The following is a 20,331-nucleotide window of genomic DNA, read 5'->3' on the forward strand; positions in this document are numbered from 1 at the left end:
AGAAGAAAACATAGGGAAAAATTCCTTGACAGTGGTCTTGGCAGTGATTTTTTGGATTTGACACCAAAAGCTCAGGCAACAAAAGCAAAAATAAACAAATGGGACTATATCAAACTAAAATACTTCTGCCCAGCAGAAGAAACAATCAACAAAATGGAAAGGCAACCTACAAAATAAGGAGAGAGTGTTTATAAAACACATACAGTCATGTGCTCCCTAACAGTGTTTCAGTCGACGATGGACCACATATGAGATGGTGGTCCCATAGGTTAGTACCCTATAGCCTAGGTGTGTGGGTTTGTATAAATACACTCTATGATGTTCACACAATGACAAAGTTGCCTAACAGTGCATTTCTCAGAGTGTATCCACATCGTTGAGTGATGCATAACTGTGTCTGATAAGGACTTAATATCCAGAATATATAAGTAGTTCTGTGAATTCAAAAGCAAAATACAAATAACCCAATTAAAAAATGGGCACATGTCCTGTATGGACAATTTTCCAAAGAAGACATACAGATGGCCAACAGGTACATGAAAAGGTACTGACTAGATGTCAGGGAAATGTACATCAAAACAACAGTGAGATAACTTTTAGGAGGCTATTTTCAAAAAGACAAGAAATGACGAATGTTGAAGGTGTGAAGAAAAAGGAACCCTGATACACTGTTGGCAGGAATGTAAGTTGCTGCAGCTTGGTAAATATGGAGGTTCTTCAAAACATTAATATCAGAACTACCACATGATCCAGCAATCTCATTTCTGGGTATGTACCCAAAGGAAGTGAAATCACCATCTTGAAGAGATATCTGCACTCCCATGTGTATTGCAGATTATTCACAGTAGCCAAGATATAGAAACAATCTTAAGTGTCCGTTGACGAATGAGTGTATAGAGAAAATGTGGTGTATGAGCACAATGAAATATTATTCAGCCTGAAAGAGAAGGAAATTCTACCCTATGTGACAACATGGATGGACCTTATGTTAAGTGAAGTAGGCCACAAAGACAAATACTGTGTTATCTCACTTATATGTGGAATCTGAAAATGTCAAACTCAGAGAGAGGAGAACAGTGATTGCTGGGGCAGCGGGGGCAGCTAAATGGGGAGGTGTTGGTCAAATGGCACAAACTTAGAGTTATAAGATGAATAAGTTTGGGGAATCTAATGTGTAACATGGTGAATATAATTAATAATACTGTATTGTATAGTTGCAATTTGCTAAGAGAATAGATCTTGTGTTCTCAACACACCAGAAAAAAGTGGCAACTATGTGAGGTAGTAAAGGAATTAATAAACTTGATTATGGTAATCGTTTCACAATGTGTAGATATATCAAATCATTATGTTGTACACTTTATACAGTTTTTGTCAATTATATCTCAATAAAGCTGGAAAAAATAGAAAGTATAACACTGATAAAGGGTAATTTTTGCTTTTTTTTTCTGGTAATTGATGCTTTTCTCTGTTACAATTTACACACAATAGAATTCACCCATTTTTAAGAGTGCATTTCAAGGAGTTTTCACAAATGAATTCAGTTGTATAACTACCACTCCATTCAAAATATAGAACATTTTTCATCACTTCACAAAGTTTCCTCCCCCTTTCTAATCAGTCCTCTCTTCTTTGCCTGGTCCTGGGGAACTACTGGTCTCTTTTCTATCACTGTGGTTTTATTTTTTCTAGAATTTCGTATAAATGGAATCATACAATAGGTATGATTGGCGTAATGCTTTTGCTATCAATCCATATTATAGCATGTGTAAGTAGTCCATTCTTTTTAATTGCTGAACAGTGTTTCATTGTACAGATATACTGTGATTTGTTTGGTTGCCAATTGATGAATATTTGGACTGTTTCCAGTTTTTTTCTCTTATGAATAAAACTTTTGCATAAAGGTGTTTATGTGGATATACGCTTTCATTTCTCTTGGGTAAATACCTAGAATTGGGATGGCTGGATCATATCATAAATGTATCTTTACTTATTTTAAAAATTCCCAAACTGGTTTCAAAGTGTCTTTACTATTTTGCATTCCCAGCAATGTGTATGAGAGTTCTAATTGTTCCACATCCTTTACAACACCAAATATTATCAGACTTTCTAATTTAGACATTCTGGTATGTGTGAATGGTGTCTCATTGAGCTTTTAGTTTGCATTTCCCTAATGAATAATCAGGATGAGCTGCTTTTCATGTGTAATTTGCCTTTTGTATATCTTCCTCTATATAGTGTCTTTTCAGATCTTTTGTCCATATTTTCACTGGCTGCTTTGTCTTACTAAGTTGTTGGAGTTTATTATATATTTTGAGTACAGGTTTTTTAAATTAAATATATGTCCTACAAATATTTTCTCTAGTCTGTTTCTTGCCTTTTCATTTTCTTAACTATCTTTTGAAAAGCAAAAGGTTTTAATTTTGATGAAAACCAGTTTATCATTTTTTTTCTTTAATGGTTGATGCTTTTTGTGTATCATCTAAAAAATATTTGCCTAACCCAAAGTCACAAAGATTTTTATCTTGTATTTTCTTAAGCATTATTATAGTTTTAGCTATTAGGTTAAGCTGAATGATCCATTTCAGGTTGATTTTTCTATGCACAGTGAGCTAAGGATCCAGTTGTCCTAGCACCATTTTTTTAAAGACTGTCCTTTTTCCATGAAATTAACTGTCTAACTTTGTTAAAAATTCTGATTTTCATTTCATTTATTATCTTATACAAAAACGTTATGTGGATACAACAACCATATATGCATCGGTCTAGTCTGGATTCTGTGTTCAGTTCCATTGATCTCTGTGTCTGTGCTTAAGCCAATACCACCCTGTCTATAATCTGTGGCTTTATAGTAAGTCCTGAAGTCAGATAGTCTGAGTTATCCAACTTTGTTCTTTTCAAAATTGTTTTGGCTATTCTAATTCATTTGCTTTTTCTCATACATTTTAGAAACAGTCTGATGGGTTGTGAGAGGGATTGTGTCGAATCTGTTGATCAATTTCAGAAGTGACATGTTAATAATATTCAGTCTTCCAATAAACAAACATAGTATATTTCTCCGTTTATTTAGGTCTTCTTCGATTTCTCTCAACAATATTTTATAGTTTTCGGTGTATGGGACCTATACTTCCGTTAGATTTATTCCTATTTCATGTTTTTTATGCCACTGTAAATATTACTTTTTTATTTCAATTTCCAAATGGTCACTGCTAGTGTATAGAAATACAGTTGATTTTTATATATTGACTGTATATCTTGTGACCTTACTAATAAACTCCCTTACTGGTTCTAGTAATCTTTTTAAGATTCCTTAGTATTAATTTATGTGAATAATCATATAATTGGCAAATAAAGAGTTTTACTTTTTCCTTTCCAATCCATATGCCTTTTTATTGATGGACTATATTGTGGAGTGTATTTTTAATAGTTGGCTTAAGTTTCTTGTTTGCTAATTAGTTCATCTGTCATTTCTGGTGATTTATTTTTCTCCTAGTTGTGAGCATTTTTCCTTTTTCTTCATGGCTGATAATTTTGATTGGATGCCCGACATTGTTATTTTTACACTGTTGAGTCCCGGTTTGGTTTGGTTTGGTTTTATTCCTTTAAAGAGTGTTGGACTTGGATCTGACACATAGTTAATTTATGTGAAATCAGTTTGATCCTTTTGAACTTTGATTTTAAGCTTTGTTAGATTCTAAACACCCTTTACCCCGGGCTAATGAATCTCCACTGCTAAGGCGTGGCTTTGCGGAGAAGTCTACCCAGTGCCCCTGTGTTACAAGTTCACGTCACTCCGGCTGCTGGGAACGTGAACCTTCCCACCACCGTGTGTGCCCTGCTTCTTGGCAGTGGCACTTGTACCGCACACATGTGCAGATCAGTACTCAGACAAAGACCCAGGGAATGTCTTTGCCAACCCCTCTACAAATCTGTGGGCTCTCTCTGCAGCCCCCTTGTCTGTGCTACTCTGCCCTGCAAACTCTGGCCACTTTGGGCTCCCCAAAATCTCTATCTCCTAAACTCAGGGTGACCGCTGGCCTCCGTTTCAGTTCCCCCACCCTGTGTCTCAGCCTGGAAAGTCTCTCCAGGTCACTCATTATCTGAGGCAATCATAGTGCTCATCTCATTTTTTTCCATTTTCAGGGATCAGAGTCCTATATGGTTTAGTGTCCAGTGTCTAAAAACAGTTGTTTCCTATGTTCTGTGCAGTTTTCTGGTTTACGGTAAGAGTGTAGTTTTCCTGGTTGTTTAATCGTTTGTAGAGGAAGTAAAAGTTTCTCACATAATAGTTTTGATACCACAAGTACAGTGTTATGGATATACAGTAGTAATTAATGGAAGCTGGCTGAAAGGGAGACAAATATTGAGATTGTATGACTTGTATAGGACTCGCCTCTCTGTATACTACTAGCAATTGAATGTGATATCTTTTTTCTACTTTTGTAAAAACTCATTCTCTAAAAATAAATATTCATTCTTTTAGAAGTCTTTAAATGTTTTTATTTCCAGAAGAAGGCATGAGAAGCAAATTAACTTCTTTATAATTCATGGATGCGGTGGCAACTTTAGAGTAAAGAAGCAGTAAAAGGGAAAATACTTTAAAAGCAATTGTAGTTATATATTATAGTAATGTGTCCTTGGAGTCTGATATGGTAGCCTTCCTCTCAAGAACAGTTTTACATCCTTTATTTTATTTATTTTTTTTTTTTTTTATTAAAGATTTTATTTTTTCCTTTTTCTCCCCAAAGCCCCCCGGTACATAGTTGTGTATTCTTCGTTGTGGGTTCCTCTAGTTGTGGCATGTGGGACGCTGCCTCAGCGTGGTCTGACGAGCAGTGCCATGTCCGCGCCCAGGATTCGAACCGACGAAACACTGGGCCGCCTGTAGCAGAGCGCGCGAACTTAACCACTCGGCCACGGGGCCAGCCCCAGCATCCTTTATTTTAAATGGGGAAAATGTTTGTTTGTTTTGTTTATTTTAGTTGATGTCTTCTTTGAAATGTTTTTAAGAATACAATTTTTCTGGCAGTCACATGGAAAGTTGATTAGATTCACTAGAGTAACTAAAAATTATTAGATGTCAATAAAAGGTATTAGATTATTTCCATTAATAATCTTTCTAATATTTTCCTTGACATGTTGTATTTTGGCTATTTTATAAGCTTTTCCCACTATCATTGGATTCTTAATGTTTTTATTCTTGATTTATGTGGAATTCTTTTTAATTTTTTATTTTTTGCTGAGGAAGATTAGCTCTGAGCTAACATCTGTGCCAGACTTCCTCCACTTTATATGTGGGACGCTGCCACAGCATGGCTGATGAGTGGTGTAGGTCCATGCCCAGGATCCAAACCTGCAAACCTGGGCCTCCAAAGTGGAATGCGCTGAACCCAACCACTAGGCCACAGGGCCGGCCCTTATGTGGGGTTCTTTTTATATGTAAAAAATAACTGTAGTATTTGTTAGAAATGTTTTTCTTCTTTTTAATTGAGGTAACATTGGTTTATGGCATTATATAAATTTCAGGTGTACATTATTATATTTTGACTTCTGTATTCAATGCATTGTTTTCATCAACCAGAAGTCTGGTTTCCGTAGATCAGTGTACTAATGGTCCTCCTTTACCCCTTTTGCCCTCCCCTACTCGCCTCCACCTCTGGCAACCACTAGTCTGTTCTCTGTATCTATTTGTTTGTTTGTTGTTGTTGCTATCTTCTACGTGAGTGAAATCATGTGGTATTTGCCTTTCTCTGTCTGACTTATTTTGCTTAGCATAATACTCTCAAGATTCATCCATGTTGTCACAGATGGCAAGATTTCATCATTTTTTATGGCTGAGTAGTATGCCATTGTATATATATACCACATCTTCTTTATCCATTCATCTGTTGAAGGGTACTTAGGTTGTTTCCAAATCTTGGCTATTGTGAATAATGCTACGATGAACATTGGGGTACATATATCTTTTAAAATTGCTGTTTTTGTGTTCTTTGGTTAAATATCCAGAAGTGGAATTACTGGATCATATGGTAGTTCTATTTTTAATTTTTGAGGAATCTCCATACTGTTTTCCATAGTCACTGTACCAATTTACATTCCTACCAGCAGTGTACGAGAGTCCCCTTTTCTTCACATCCTCTCCAACACTGTTGTTTCTTGTCTTCTAACATGGCCTTTGTTGTATTGAGCTACTTTCCTTCTATACCCATCTTACTCAGAGTTTTTATCATAAATGAATGCTGAGTCTTGTCGTATATTTTCTCTGCATCCATTGAGATGATCATATGATTTTTATTCTTCATTTTGTGAATGTGATGGATCATGTTGATTGATTTTCACATGTTGAACCATCCTTGCATCCATGGAATAAATCTCACTTAATGGTGGTGTATGATCTTTTAAATGTGTTGTTATGTTCAGTTTGCTAATATTTTGTTGAGGATTTTTGCACCTATGTTCATCAGCAGTAATGGCCTTAATTTTCCTTTTTTGTGTTTTCCTTGTCTGGTTTTGGTATAAGGGTAATGTTGGTCTCATAAAATGAGTTAGGAAATGTTCGCTTCTCTTCAGTTTTTTGTAAGAGTTTGAGAAGGATGGTATTAAATCTTTGAATATTTGGTAGAATTCGCCAGAGAAACTGTCTGGTCCTGGACTTTTGTTTTGGGGGAGGTTTTTGATTACTGTTTGAATTTTCTTACTAGTGCCAATCCATTCCAATTCTCTACTACTTCTTGATTCAGTTTTGGGAGGTTGACAGATTCTAAGAATATATCTGTTTCTTCTAGGTTATCCAGTTTGTCGGTGTATAGCTTTTCATAGTATTCTCCTAGTCCTTTGTATTTCTGTGGTGTCCATTGTAATTTTTCCTCTTTTACTTCTGATTTTATTTATTTGGGCCTTCCCTCTTTTTTCCTTAGTGAGTCTACCTGAAGGTTTGTCATTTTATCTTTTCAAAGAACCAGCTCTTAGTTTCATTGATCTTTTCTATTGTCCTTTTCGTCTCTATTTCATTTATTTCTGCTCTGATTTTTATTATTTTCTTTGTTCTACTGACTTTGGGCTTTTTCTTTTTCTAGTTCCTTCAGGTATCATGTGAGATTGTTTATTTGAGATTTTTCTTGTTTCTTGAGGTAGGCCTATATTGCCATAAACTTCACCCTTAGTACTGCATTTACTGCATCCTGTAGATTTTGGTATGTTGTGTTTTCATTTTCATTTGTCTCCAGGTATTTTTTGATATCTCCTTTGATTTTTTTTTTTGTTGATCCAGTGTTTAGTCTCCACATATTTGTGACTTTTTAGCTTTCTCATTATAGTTGAATTCTAGTTTCATATCGTTGTCTTCAGAAAAGATGCTTGATATGATTTCAGTTTTCTTAAATTTATTGAAATTTGGTTTGTTTCCCCAGCATATAGTCTGTCTTTGAGAATGTTTCATGTGCACTTGAGAAGAATGTGTATTCTGATGCTTTTGGATGGAATGTTCTATATATATCTATTAAGACCATCTAGTCCAATGTTTTAAGGCCATGTTTCCTTGTTGACTTTCTGTCTGGATGATCTATCCATTGATATAAATGGGGTATTAAAGTCCCTTACTATTGTTGTGTTGCTATCAGTTTCTCCCTTTAGGTCTGTTATTAGTTGCTTTATATGTTTTGGTGCTCCTATGTAAGGTGCATATATATTAATAAATGTTACATATCTTTATTGATTTTCTCCTTTATCATTATAGAATGTCCATCTTTGTCTCCTATTATCTTTTTTGGTTTGAAGTCTATTTTGTCTGATATAAGCTACACCCACTTTCTTTTACTTGCCATTTGCTTGGAGTCTCATGTTCCATCCCTTCACTTTGAGTCTGTGTTTGTCTTTGGAGCTGAGATGGGTCTTCTGGAAGCAGCGTATTTTTGAGTCTTGTTTTTTAATCCATCCAGCCACTCTGTGTCTTTTGATTGGTGAATTCAAGCTGTTTACATTTACGGTGACCACTGACATGTGAGTAATCACTACTACCATTTTATCTTTTGTTTTCTGGTTGCTCTATATTCCTGTTGGGTTTTCTTTTCCTTGTGTTTCTGTCTGCCATTTCAGTTTGGTGGTTTTCTGTGATGTTTTTCTCAGTTTTCTATTTTTTTATGTTTCATGTCTCTGCTGTGAATTTTTCTTTTGTGGTTACCACAAGGTTTGTATGAAAGGCCTCACAGATAAGACAGTCCTTTTTCTGCTGATAGCATCTTTTCTTCATTTGCTTATGCAAGTTCCATCCTTTTCCTCTTCCCCTTGTATGTTATTGTCACAAATAATCCCTTTTTATATTGTGTGTTCTTAACTGAAGTGTTTGTAGTTATTTTTAATGTTTCCTTTCCCTTTAACCTTTGTGTTAAAACTGTTGATTAATCTATTCTGATAGAGAGTTGTAATTTTCTGATTCTGTCTGTCTGTCATCTTGCTCAAAGATTTGTGTACCTCTGCCTTTTTGTTTCAGGTAGGAGTGCTCCTTTCAACATTTTTTGTAAGGCAGGTCTAATGGCAATGACCTCCCTCAGCTTTTGTTTTTCTGAGAAAGCCTTTATTTCTCCTTCATTTCTGGAGGATAATTTTGCTGGATAATTTCTGGAGGATAAATTTTTGAACACTCTAGTGTTCTTGACAGTTTTTATCTTTCAAATTTTGAATATATCATTCCATTCTCCTGGCCTGTAGAGTTTCTGCTGAGAAATCTGCTAATACTAATGGGTGTTCCCTTGTAGGTTACTGGGGGTTTTTCCCTCTAGTTGCTTTTAATATACTTTCTTTGTCATTGACTTTTGATAGTTTTATTATCATGTGTCTTGGAGAAGGTCTTTTTGTATTGAGATAATTGGGTGTTCTATTAGCTTTGTGGATTTGTATATCCACTTCCTTCCCCAGGATAGGAAGTTCTTGGCTATTATTTCTTTAAATAAACTCTCTGCTCCCTTCCTTCTCTCTCCTTCTGAGATACCCATTACCCTTATGTTGCCCTTTCTAGTGTAGTTGGATAATTCTCATAGAACTTCTACATTTTTTAAAATCTTAGTTCTCTCTTCTACCTCCATCATTTCTAGGTTTCTATATTCCAACTCACTAATTCCCTCTTTTGGATGGTCTGTTATATTTCCAATGCTTTCTAATGCATTCTTCATCTCATTTATTGAGTTCTGCAGTGCCAGAATTTGTTTGGTTCTTTTTGAGTTTTAATCTCTTTGATAAAGTATTTCTTCTCTTCACTGATTTTATTCCTGAGCTCATTTAAGTGTCTTTCTGAATTTTCTTGTAGCTTACTGAGTTTCTTCATGACAGCTATTTTGAATTCTTTCTCAGTTATAATATACTCTTCCAGACTTTATGTTTGATTTCTGGAGAATTATTATTTTTTCTTTTTGTGATACTGTGTTACTCTGACCTTTCATCGTACTTGCTGAGTTATTCCTCTGCCAGTGCATTTGTCATGGCGAACACTTTTCTTATTTAGTCATAGCTTTGTTTTGATTCTAACTATTCAACCATTTGGAAATTAGAGGCCTTTCTTTTCTTTTTCAGTAGGTGGTGCTATAGCACTAGTTTTTGGTTTCTCTTACCCCAGCTGCCTCTGACTATATTTGAAGATGGGCGTATTCCACCCTCCACTGCCTCTCTATTAGGGGTGTCACCAGTACTCTCATCATTGCCACCTGCGCCTTCTGGGGTCACTGATGCCTTGCTGTTGCTGATGTTGCTGCAGTAGCTGGCTTCGCTGCCAGGGGCACAGGGATGGCTGACTCCTCTGCCCCATCCAGGATCACGTGGGTCAGAAACTCTGCCACAGTGGCAAAGGGAGGGAAAGGATGGGGAGGGAGCTGCATTTGCAGGGCTCTGCCTCCACTGTTGCCCACTTTCTTGTGGCCCAAGACGCTGCTGCAGTTGGGAGGTCGGAGTCATGTGAGCAACTCCACTCCTGCTCGCAGGCTCTGAGCTGCAGCCAGGGGCCCAGGATCATGGGGCCCCACCTCCACTGCTCCTCTGCTCCCCACGGGCACAGGTACCATCGTGGCTAGGAAGGTAGAATTACATTTGTGCCTCCCATGGGACCCACCGGGTTCTCTGGGGCTGGTGGTGGCTGACTCAGCTGCCCTGGCTAAGAGGCCAGGATCCTGCCCACCACTTCTCCTGGTCCCCCAGTTGGCCTCCCTTAATGTACTCCAGTCCACCCACCTTCGTATGCACAGATGTGTGGATCCTTCCAGCATCCTAGTGTGTTGGGCAATGTTGTCTTTGTTGGGTCGTGGGTGTTCTACTTGCTGTAGATTGAAGGGGAGAGACAAAGGGATCCTTTCATGCTGCCATGATGATCACAAATGTTTTTCTCACTATGTTGGTTTGCCCTTTTTAGTGAGATGTGCTATGGAGTATCAAGTGTTTCATTTTTATGTAGTCAAAAGTTTATCTCTTCCTTTCTGACTTATTCTGTTAAACTCTTATCCCTCAGAATTTAGATAAAAATTCATTGCACTTTCATACTAGTTTTACCTTGATTTGACTTTTTAGTATGTAATAATACCTCTGCAGATTATTTTGGTCTGTTGAGTCAGAATTGACTCTAATTTGATTTTTCTCTGAAACTGCTAATCACTTGTCCCAATGCCATTCATTAAATATGCCTTTCCCTTCTCTATTGATTTGTAATACCTTCTTCTTCATCATTTATTAAACTCTTTCATGTAAGAGGATCTATTTCTTGCTATCTGTTCTATTCCCTTGACTTGTCTTCCTGTTTTTCTACTAATACCATTACTGATTTTGATACTGTGGCTGCACAGTGTGCTCTGCTCTCTGTCTGGAAAGTCCTTCATCCTTCGCTATCCTCCTAGTCAGCAGCCATTTCTGTTCTCCTGTATCTCTGCCTCTAAACTGAAGGCTTTTATGTATTCTCAAGTCCCTTTTATCCCTCCTTTCCAGAGCAAATTCTGTTAAAGATTTGTCTGTATCCACTCTTCCTCTTTCCTCTGATCCGATCTGACCTCTTCTCTTCACACCACACAAACGACTTCCATTCTGATCACCGTGTTGTTAAGCCTGATGGATGTGTTTAGTCCTTAAAGATCTCATGGCAGTATTTGATCCTGCTGTTGATCACTTTATTCTTTGTAAAACACTCCTCACTTGGTTTCTGTGATTTCCACACTCCTGGCTTTTCTCCAGCTTCTGACCTTTCCTTTGGAGCCTCATCCCTCTCTTACTGGAGTTCCTCACAACTTAACTTTTTGCCAGCTTTTCTTCTCATATATGCTCTTTCCCTAAGCCCCATTGCCCCCATCCATGACTTCAGTTATCATCCAGATAACCACTCAGCTCCAGACCTGGAATAACCTACTTGACATCTTAGCTCGACTATCTTAAAGGCACCTCAAGCTCAGCATGTGCAAAATAGAGCTCATGATCTAACTATTCTCCCACCTCACCTCCATGCCCTCACCAAGAAAAAACCCTAATTAATTTCTGGTTCATTTCTGAGAATCCCTGTCTCAATTAAAAGTTCTACCATCTATGCATTTCCACAACCCAGATAATTTAGGCGTTATTCTTGATACCCTTCCCCTCACCCCTTACAGAATCCCGCATCCCTTCCTGTCCATTTTAACTCCTAAATATAGCTTTGAGACTGTTTTCTTCACCTCTGTCACCAAAAGCCCAGTTCACGCTATCATTATCTCTCATCTCTATTACCAAAATACTCTCTTAACTAGTCTCCCCATTTTGCCTCCTTCCAGGCTGTTCTAATGCTACAGCAATATTTTCCAGACACAAATTTAGCTGTGTCATTCCCTACTTAAAACCAGCTTTTGACGTCTTATTGTTTTCAAGGCAAAAACCATAAGTTTTTATTTAACGTAGAACACCATCTGCCTCTGCAGCCTCATTTTGTTTTATATTCACTCTCTGTGTACTCTGGATTCTTTCCAGGGTCTCAAGCTCACTTTGCTCCCTTCAGCTTTAGGCTTCGGCACATGCTGTTCCTCTTCCCTGTGATACCCTCAGCGCATCCTCCTTCTCCTGGTTAACTCCCACGTATCCTTAAGGTCCCGGCTTAATTGATTGATGTAGCACAGCCTTCTCTGACTCACACGGTGTCAGATACTGCCGTGATATGTGGCACATGTGCTCGTCCTTCACTGTCCGTCTTCAGTAGAGCGCACAGTGCCTTGCACTTGGTAGACCCTCAGGGAATATTGTGTTGAATAAATAAAACAGTTAATGATTATTCTTCAAGCTAAATTTTAGAATCATCAGACTTTTTAGTGAAACTAAGGTTATTAATTTGGGAAAATGTGACATACTATCAAGGAATGTTATTTTTCATTTACCTAAATCTTCTTTTATTACTCTTGTGGATTATACATTTCTTAAAGTTTCTTACTAAAGTATTATTACTGATAAAGTTGTCCCTAAGTTTTGTATTATAAATGGAATCTCTAGTTGGTTATTACTGGCATTTACGAGTTTTTATCTTTATCCAGTTACTCGTTTTCTCCTACTTTATTTAGAATTTTACTATTAGAAAAGTATGTTTTGTAGCTAAAATTATCTAGAATTGAAAGATTTTTATATAGTTTTTTACATAACTCTCTTAGTCTTAAACTATACATTTGATCATAAAATTGTCTTAAACTATACATTTGATCATAAAATTGGGGAAAGTTCTCTAGATTTTAGTCAAAGGATATTTCTTCCTGAGAGGATATCTTTAGGGCATTGCTCCACCCTCAAGCATTTAACACATTGACTGAGTTAACTGGTTTGGGAAATTTTTATATTATAATTAATGTCTATATAAAACTTAGAGCTTATATACCTCTTTCATATATTTTCATTAGTCATATTATTCATCCTTAAGCCTTTTAATGTAAGTATTATTATCACTGATAAAGAATTGAGTTCCAGGGACATTAAGAAGACTTTTCCGTGGTTGTTAAGATTTTGAGTTCTTGAACTAATCATCATATCCCAGTGCTCACGCTTTAAAGCTTGTGCTGTTCCTCCTGTATCACACTGTGTGTAAAAGCAATCGGAAAGCACTTAGTTGGATTCTGAGTTATAAGGTAGAAGCTTTTCTAGAATATCCCTTCTGCATATTTTAATGTTTAATACTTATATTTTTGTATATTAATTACTTAGTCATTTTACTTTTCTTATAGGAACCTCCAGAAGTTTAGCCTTTTTGGAGACATAAGTATTCTACAACAGCAAGGAAGTTTGTCAAACACATACCTCAGCAAGGCGGACCCTGACGGCAAAACAATTAAACAGTGAGTTACACAGTCAATGGAACGGGGCTTGTGTTAATAATAATTCTCATTTTGTCTGAGAAATTCTAAGATAGGATCAGAAGAGTAATGACATTTTTTCTATAAAGAATGTATGTCCTGGAAATGTCTTAACTGTAAAATACAGTAGCAGTATATGCCATTCTATCTCATAAATTTTTAAGGCAAATCAAAGAATTTGCTAGCTTATACTATCTAAGACTGTTATTTCTCTACTTTCCTTTGTTATAACATAAATTGTATATCATTAATCTTTTCTACCCTACTGGTGTAAAATGCTGCTTTCTTTGGATAAAGAACATATTGCTATATGTTTAATACATCTGTATATTAAATATATCTATATATTTAATACATCTTATTCTATTTTAACGTGAATTTTAGAGGTATTTGTGATAATAATACTTGTGGGTCAAATAGAAATTAACTAATGAGAGAAAATGGATCTCAACATTACATGGCATTTCATTGCCTTTTTTCAAAAGTCAGTATTAAGATTAGAGCTAACTGGTAACAGGATTGTTGTGGTATGTGTTTTCCTTACAGAATTCAGCAGCTGTTTGAAGAAATACTGAGTAATAGTAGGCAACTGAAATGGCTGTCCTGTGGGTTTATGCTGGAAATAGTAACCCCAACATCACTGTCATCTCTCTCAAACTCTATTGCCAACACCATGGAGCACCTGAGTTTACTGGACAACAATATTCCTGGTAACAGCACCCTTATCACTGCAGTCGAACTGGAGCGATTTGTGAACCTGCGCTCACTTGCCCTGGATTTCTGTGACTTTACGGCTGAGATGGCAAGAGTCTTAACCGATAGCAACCATGTGCCTTTGCAGCGACTGTCTCTCCTAGTCCACAATGTTTCCGTGATGCACAAGTCTCTGGACAACATGCCAAATGACGAGCACTGGAAAGCCTTGTCACGAAAGAGCACCAGCCTTCGGGTCTACGTAATGGCCTTTGATGTCAAGAGTGAAGACATGTTAAAGATTCTGAAACCCAGCATACCACTAGAGAGGATTCATTTCGACAGCTACATCACTTGCGTTTCAGGGGCTATTGTTGATCTTATATCTAGGCAGTATGACAAGTTTCTCACTCATTTTATATTAATGAATGATGTGATTGACATGTCTGGTTTTCCAGATCTTAGTGACAACCGAAATGAAGACCCGTTGGTTTTGTTAGCATGGAGGTGCACAAAGCTCTCTCTTCTGGCAGTTCACGGTAGGTGATTTTCGTCCACTACAATTTGATATTGATATTACACCTAAAACATTTTATACCAAAAAAAGATAGCACTGACATTTATAGTATCAAGAAATCTTATAACAAGTTGACGTGCAGATTTTTTTTTGAGGAAGATTAGCCCTGAGCTAACATCTGCTGCCAATCCTCCTCTTTCTGCTGAGGAAGACTGGCCGTGAGCTAACATCCATGCCCATCTTCCTCTCCTTTATATGTGGGATGCCTGCCACAGCATGGCTTGACAAGCGGTGCCATGTCCGCAGCCAGGATCCAAACCGGTGAACGCCCAGCCGCCAAAGTGGAACGTGCACACTTAACTGCTGCACCACCGGGCCGGCCCCCAGATTTTTATACTTTTTACATTTATAAGATATATCACTTACAAGTGGAAAGTTTTATTTTTACCCTAAGTGTTCTGCTCTGGCTTTTGTGTCACTTTTTTATTCCACCATGTGATTGATGGTATTTCACAAACATGGCATTTGAAAATAATTTATCTGTCCAAGAAACATGCATATCCCCCTGCAGTAGATAGATTTCTTCTTCCAATCACAAGATCTCTTAAAAACCTAATGCAGAAGGAAGAGAAAGTATGATTTCTTTCATGCTTGCTGCCTCATCTTCTAGATTCTAGGTATCAACATATTAATTTGTATGACCTTTTTTAAATGATGGTTCCATTGATTGAGTATATGCTTTTTTCTTATTGGCATCTTTTGTCTTAATGCGAACTACCCACATTTTGAGAGAACGTTGCTATTCTGACAAATTAGAGGAATGTTTTACTTCCTTTTCTGGAACTTATATTTACAGAATACAAAATAGAAAGTCTATATGAACATCTTAAACTCTCTTTATTAGCTCTGTTTCATTATTTTTGAAATTAATCTTTTAGCCTGCATTTGAGTGTGAGAAAGTATGTGTGCTTTTCAAGTTTGCTTTGTAATTTGGCCAGACATCAGAGGTAGTAGCACTTAACCAACTTAACCTCTACGCCACCAGACTGGGCCCAGGAGATGATTTTTTACTAATGAAAATTACCAGTTTACTGTGTATTGTTAATGGATTACATATATGTGAAATAAAAATTTGTTCTTTGATACATCACTACCCAAAACTATATAATTATACTTTTAATTTTAAATGTCTTCAATTTTACCAAATGCAGTGATATCAGAATAGGATTACAGCGCCTATCAATTCACCACCCACAGTGATGTTCTTAGAGTCAATATCAAACTTCTAATCTTTTTTTCCCCTTGGCTTAACAATCATCCTTCCTTTTCCAATCTCAATATATTTTTTTAAGTTAAAGGACCAAAGTGGTAAGTAAGATGCAAATTTGTCGAAAAGACTAACTTATCAAATAGACAAAATAAAATGCAGGGAAATGACAGTGCTTGTCTTGTGCTTGTTTTTAAGGTTACACAGTGTGGGCGCACAACCTCATTGCCATTGCTCGTCTTCGTGGCTCTGATCTAAAAGTACTTGAAGTCACCGAAGAAAGCATCGATTTTGACCAAGGTGAACTGGCCGACCAGGACGTGGATCCAGTGCATAACCTTATTGAGCAGGTATCCCTGGGCCTGGGTCAGCCTTGGCATGCGGTCATGGACATCGAATCACTCAGTGTCTTCACTGAACCAAATCGTCATTTTTACAGAGAGATGCAAAGCTTCAGCGAAGACATTTAGGTTTTTTTAAATGTACAATTCCTGTGGTTACATATGCAAGTAGGGTCCTATTATGTTTTTTTCAGTAGTGTGAATTAATCCCTTTGTGCTGTGTTTAATCAGTATTAGCTTTATAGGATTATATATGTATATTCTACTTCTTGATCAAAGAACGTAGTCGGGTATTGGTTTAGAAGTTCAAAGTGACAATGTATAGGGCTTTCACGGTTAATGGACTTGTTACCAAACCTTAAGGATATACAACCGAAGGTTGTCTGAGGTTGCTGGCTAACTTTATTTTTCACTGAGTTACCCTGCCTTTTTGATGTTTTTATTCTTTGTGTGTCAGAGTTCAGAGCTCAGGAGCCAAAATATTTTTATACATATATAGATATATATCCGTAGCCTGGTGAATTTGTATGCAATGCACTGCATTCATGCATTCTGATAGCATTTCAATAAACTTTATTTGAAATGGAAGAAGGGAGGATAATATGATCCCAAATGAATTACCTTTAACAGAAAAGCCAAGACTTTAATCATTACATATATAATAGTCCATATCACCAATTACCATTCTGAATTTTGTATAGTACTACGTTAGAGCATTGCTTAATCCTTTTTTCCAAATGCATTTACATAAACATGAATACTCAAATTGTTGGATTTTTTTAAACTATATCTGACATAATTTTATTCATCAATTACATTATACATTCAAGTTAGCTTTTTAGCCCAGATTTCAAATAGTGGAGGAAGCAAGAAACTATATTCCAGGGTAAAACCTCCTTTATAAAAGAAAATCAAAAAACAGAGTTGTAAACACACATGCTTGCAAACATTAGTCGTGAAATCCCTAGCAACAAGTCACTGGATTTTTCTCTGTCAGCGCGCGTGTCAGCTGCCAAAGAATAGACTTAACTGAAGAAGTGCCCACATGCTGGCAGGGGCCGGCCCGCTCTGGCCAGCCAGATACTGCTAGATTGTAATATTTAAGGTCGAATTTCGACCTGTGGTACACAGCTGTGCTGTGGCTCAGTCAGCAACCTCAGAACTCTGAAAAAACAAAACAAAAAAAGAAAAAAAAACCATGCACCTGTTTCACTGTGAATAGTGAATGTAAAGGAAAGAAAGGAGAAACTGAAAGCTTGTTCTATCACAGGTATGAGCTGCTATGATACATGAAGAACATTCCATGAAGTATGTTTTAAAACCTTGTTATATCTGAGAGGCTTTAAAAGCCGATTTAACTGTTCAGGGCAACCGCGGTACAGACGTGGTCTCTGTGAGACTTCCACCTGACCCTAGTTTTAAGTGGTACGAATGTTGTGCATTTAATGTTAAAGGACAGTCTGCAATAATAAAGTAAGTAGCCAACGTGGGTGCCCAGCAGTGCTGAGACCTGGCTGCTCTATTGTAAGCTTTGGAAACACAATTTATGCAACAGATGTCCAGATATGATTCTATTTATGGAAAAGTTTATACGTATTTTACAAATGGTTTTACCATCTTATATTAAAATGACCTTTTGACAGGTGTGCACTGTTTTGTCTCCAGTGAGCACATACCATGCGGATTTTATATGTACATCAGTAGTGTGAATCCACTGGCACAGTGTGTGTAAATGCCAGATGTGGTGAGATTTTATCTTATAAATGTGATCAGATAAAATAACTCCTGACAGAAACTGTAAGGAAACCAGCTGAATGTTTGACCTGATGACTGATGTTGTATGGTTTATGTTAAATGTGTATTCTTTTAATCAATGAATAAAGCATTAAAAAGTGATCATTGTAATCTATTTGATTGTATATGAAGCATGCAAACTTTTAGTGTTAAACTGCAATAGTGCTTTTATTGTGTAGAATCATGTTAGCTCCTGTTGTAGTCTGGTGCAGCAAAGCTTAAATTTGGGAATATATCATAAAAAGTCTTAGGCTGAATAGTTTGGAGGGTATTAAATTTTTTTTTTGAAACTCACTGGCAAAATACAAGCTTAAAAGCAAGCAATAGACTGATTAGCACAAAATCCAGGTGTATTGTGCATTTAGAATACATTGTTGATACGGTGAAACTTAAGTTAGAGACTATAGGAACTTCTTATTTTTAAAAATTCCTATACTGGATGCAAAAATACTTCAACATGCCAGTATTAAATAGTTCTTAAACCCCTACATTGCTTTAGTTTGGCTTTGTAAGATCCATTCTTGGTTGTCGAGACAAACAGCTGTCATTTATGAGAAAGAAAATGGCTTCTTTCCTGTCTTCCATCTTGCCTTCCGTAATCATTCCAGACATGCCTCATCTTGGAATAGTCTGATGGTCACAAAGCCCTCTCATTACACCTTCTGCTTCCTTATTTCCTGGACACATCTAACTCCTTTGAATGAAGAATGTGCTTATGTGTTTAAAATACCAAAATAGCCCCCAAAAAGTGTGAAAAAAGGAAGTCTTATTAATATATACGACTAGCACGCAAGTGAAGGGTGGCGTAGTAAAGCACGAACCCGGGCGCCCCGACAGCTGTTTGCTGCTCTGAGCTCTGACTCCAGGGCTGCAGGAGCACAGACTCTCCCTGGAGCTCCCATTCCCTCATCTGTGAAATGAGGGTTTGGGCGTGGTTATCGAAAATTCTGACTCTTCTTTGAAAGCTTCAGCTGTGGTTAGCCTAACAGCCTATAGAGATATACAAGATCATCTTTGAACAAATGTATTAAATGTTTTCAAACCATAGCTTACTAAACTGTGAAATTTACATATCTAAAATTACTTCCCCATTTCCCCGTCCACCGTAGGAATAGAGAAATTAGGGAGTCAGTAAGGTGAGGCTTGGGAAGGGCATTGTGCTTATGGTTGAACACGTAGTTTCAGAAACTAATTTGCTTTGGGCTTTTAGATGAATCAGACTGGATCTTTATGAAGCCAGTAACGCAAAATGGAGCTAACAGAGTAACACGCAGGTGTGAGTCATGCCCAGCGAGCGCACCACATTGTCTCTACCGATGCTTCCCAGCCTTTTTCATGTCCTCACACATAGAGAAAAGATTGTACAGCAGACTGAAAGGAATTGGAGCAGCGAAAAGAAAATCATTGTGTTCTTTATTCTATAATTGATGAGAAAAATAAAATGCAAAGGATTTGGGAAAATAAATATTGAATTTATACAGAACTTTCAAATAAAAGCTTGTCAAATGTTTTAACTGATAACCTCTTAAAAGTTTTTATATTGTCACCAATGAGGAACACCCCACAAATAGGTGATAATTTTTAAACTCTTTCTTTTCCACAACCATTCAAAAATTTATGCAGCTGAAACGATATTTAAAATATCTAACAGCTGTAATGGTAAATGTGATGTTGAGATTTCTTGTAATGTGAATTAATTTTAAATTCAAGTGATTTTATTCATTACAAGTATTTCAAAATAATGCCGAAGCTCTCATTTGTGGTCTCCCGTGCATAGCCCCCTTGCTAGTTTAGCCAGCACTGAGCACACACATCAGCCACCAACACACAGAAGTGTCTGACTTATATGAAGGCAGTAGGAAGCCTGAGGGAGCCCCCCCATCTCCCGTGCCCAGCCAGCTCACACCCAACCCGCTGCATCTGGGCTTCGCACCTGGGCTTCCCACCTGTTCTTTGGACACTGGGAACAGACTTCTCTCACAGCCTCATACATGCCCCCTTGTCCATGATGGACGGTGGAGCACTCTGCCCCTGGCAGGGGAGTCGTGAGTGCCTGAGTGTGCTCGCTCTCCAGGGCACACTGTCAGGCCTAGCTCCACTAGCTGCTCTCCGAGGAGAAAGTGACAGCATCAGGAGGCGACCCGCCGGGGCTCCCAGCCACCCCAGAACTCAAGTAGCCAGGAAGGGTGCCGCTCCAGCACAGTCTACCGACTGACTTGGGGTGCTGGCTGTGGGAAAAAATGGAAGTTTATTGCAAATAAATTTTCACTTGTCATCCTTTTCTGAAAGATAAATTAAATGAGGGCAAGATAATACCAGGTGTTGGCAGGGAAGAAGGAAACATGACAGTTGGAACTGGACTAGGTATAGCCACTTTCCAGAGCAAATTTGCAA

The 20,331-nt window shown here is 37.4% G+C and overlaps 1 protein-coding gene across 1 annotated transcript in view; it reads left to right on the plus strand.

The window, feature by feature from the left end:
* Window positions 1-18,039, plus strand: part of FBXO33 (F-box protein 33) — a 44,483-nt gene extending 26,444 nt beyond the window's left edge. Inside the window, exons 2-4 of the mRNA XM_046654734.1 lie at window positions 13,197-13,307; window positions 13,872-14,557; window positions 16,001-18,039. Of these exons, the coding sequence (XP_046510690.1) occupies window positions 13,197-13,307; window positions 13,872-14,557; window positions 16,001-16,272 (1,069 nt within the window). The 3' untranslated portion in view covers window positions 16,273-18,039. The remainder of the gene's footprint in view (window positions 1-13,196; window positions 13,308-13,871; window positions 14,558-16,000) is intronic.
* The last annotated feature ends 2,292 nt before the right edge of the window (window positions 18,040-20,331 follow it).

The sequence above is a fragment of the Equus quagga genome, chromosome 2 (assembly GCF_021613505.1).
Source record: "Equus quagga isolate Etosha38 chromosome 2, UCLA_HA_Equagga_1.0, whole genome shotgun sequence".
In the NCBI taxonomy this organism is placed as follows: domain Eukaryota; kingdom Metazoa; phylum Chordata; class Mammalia; order Perissodactyla; family Equidae; genus Equus; species Equus quagga.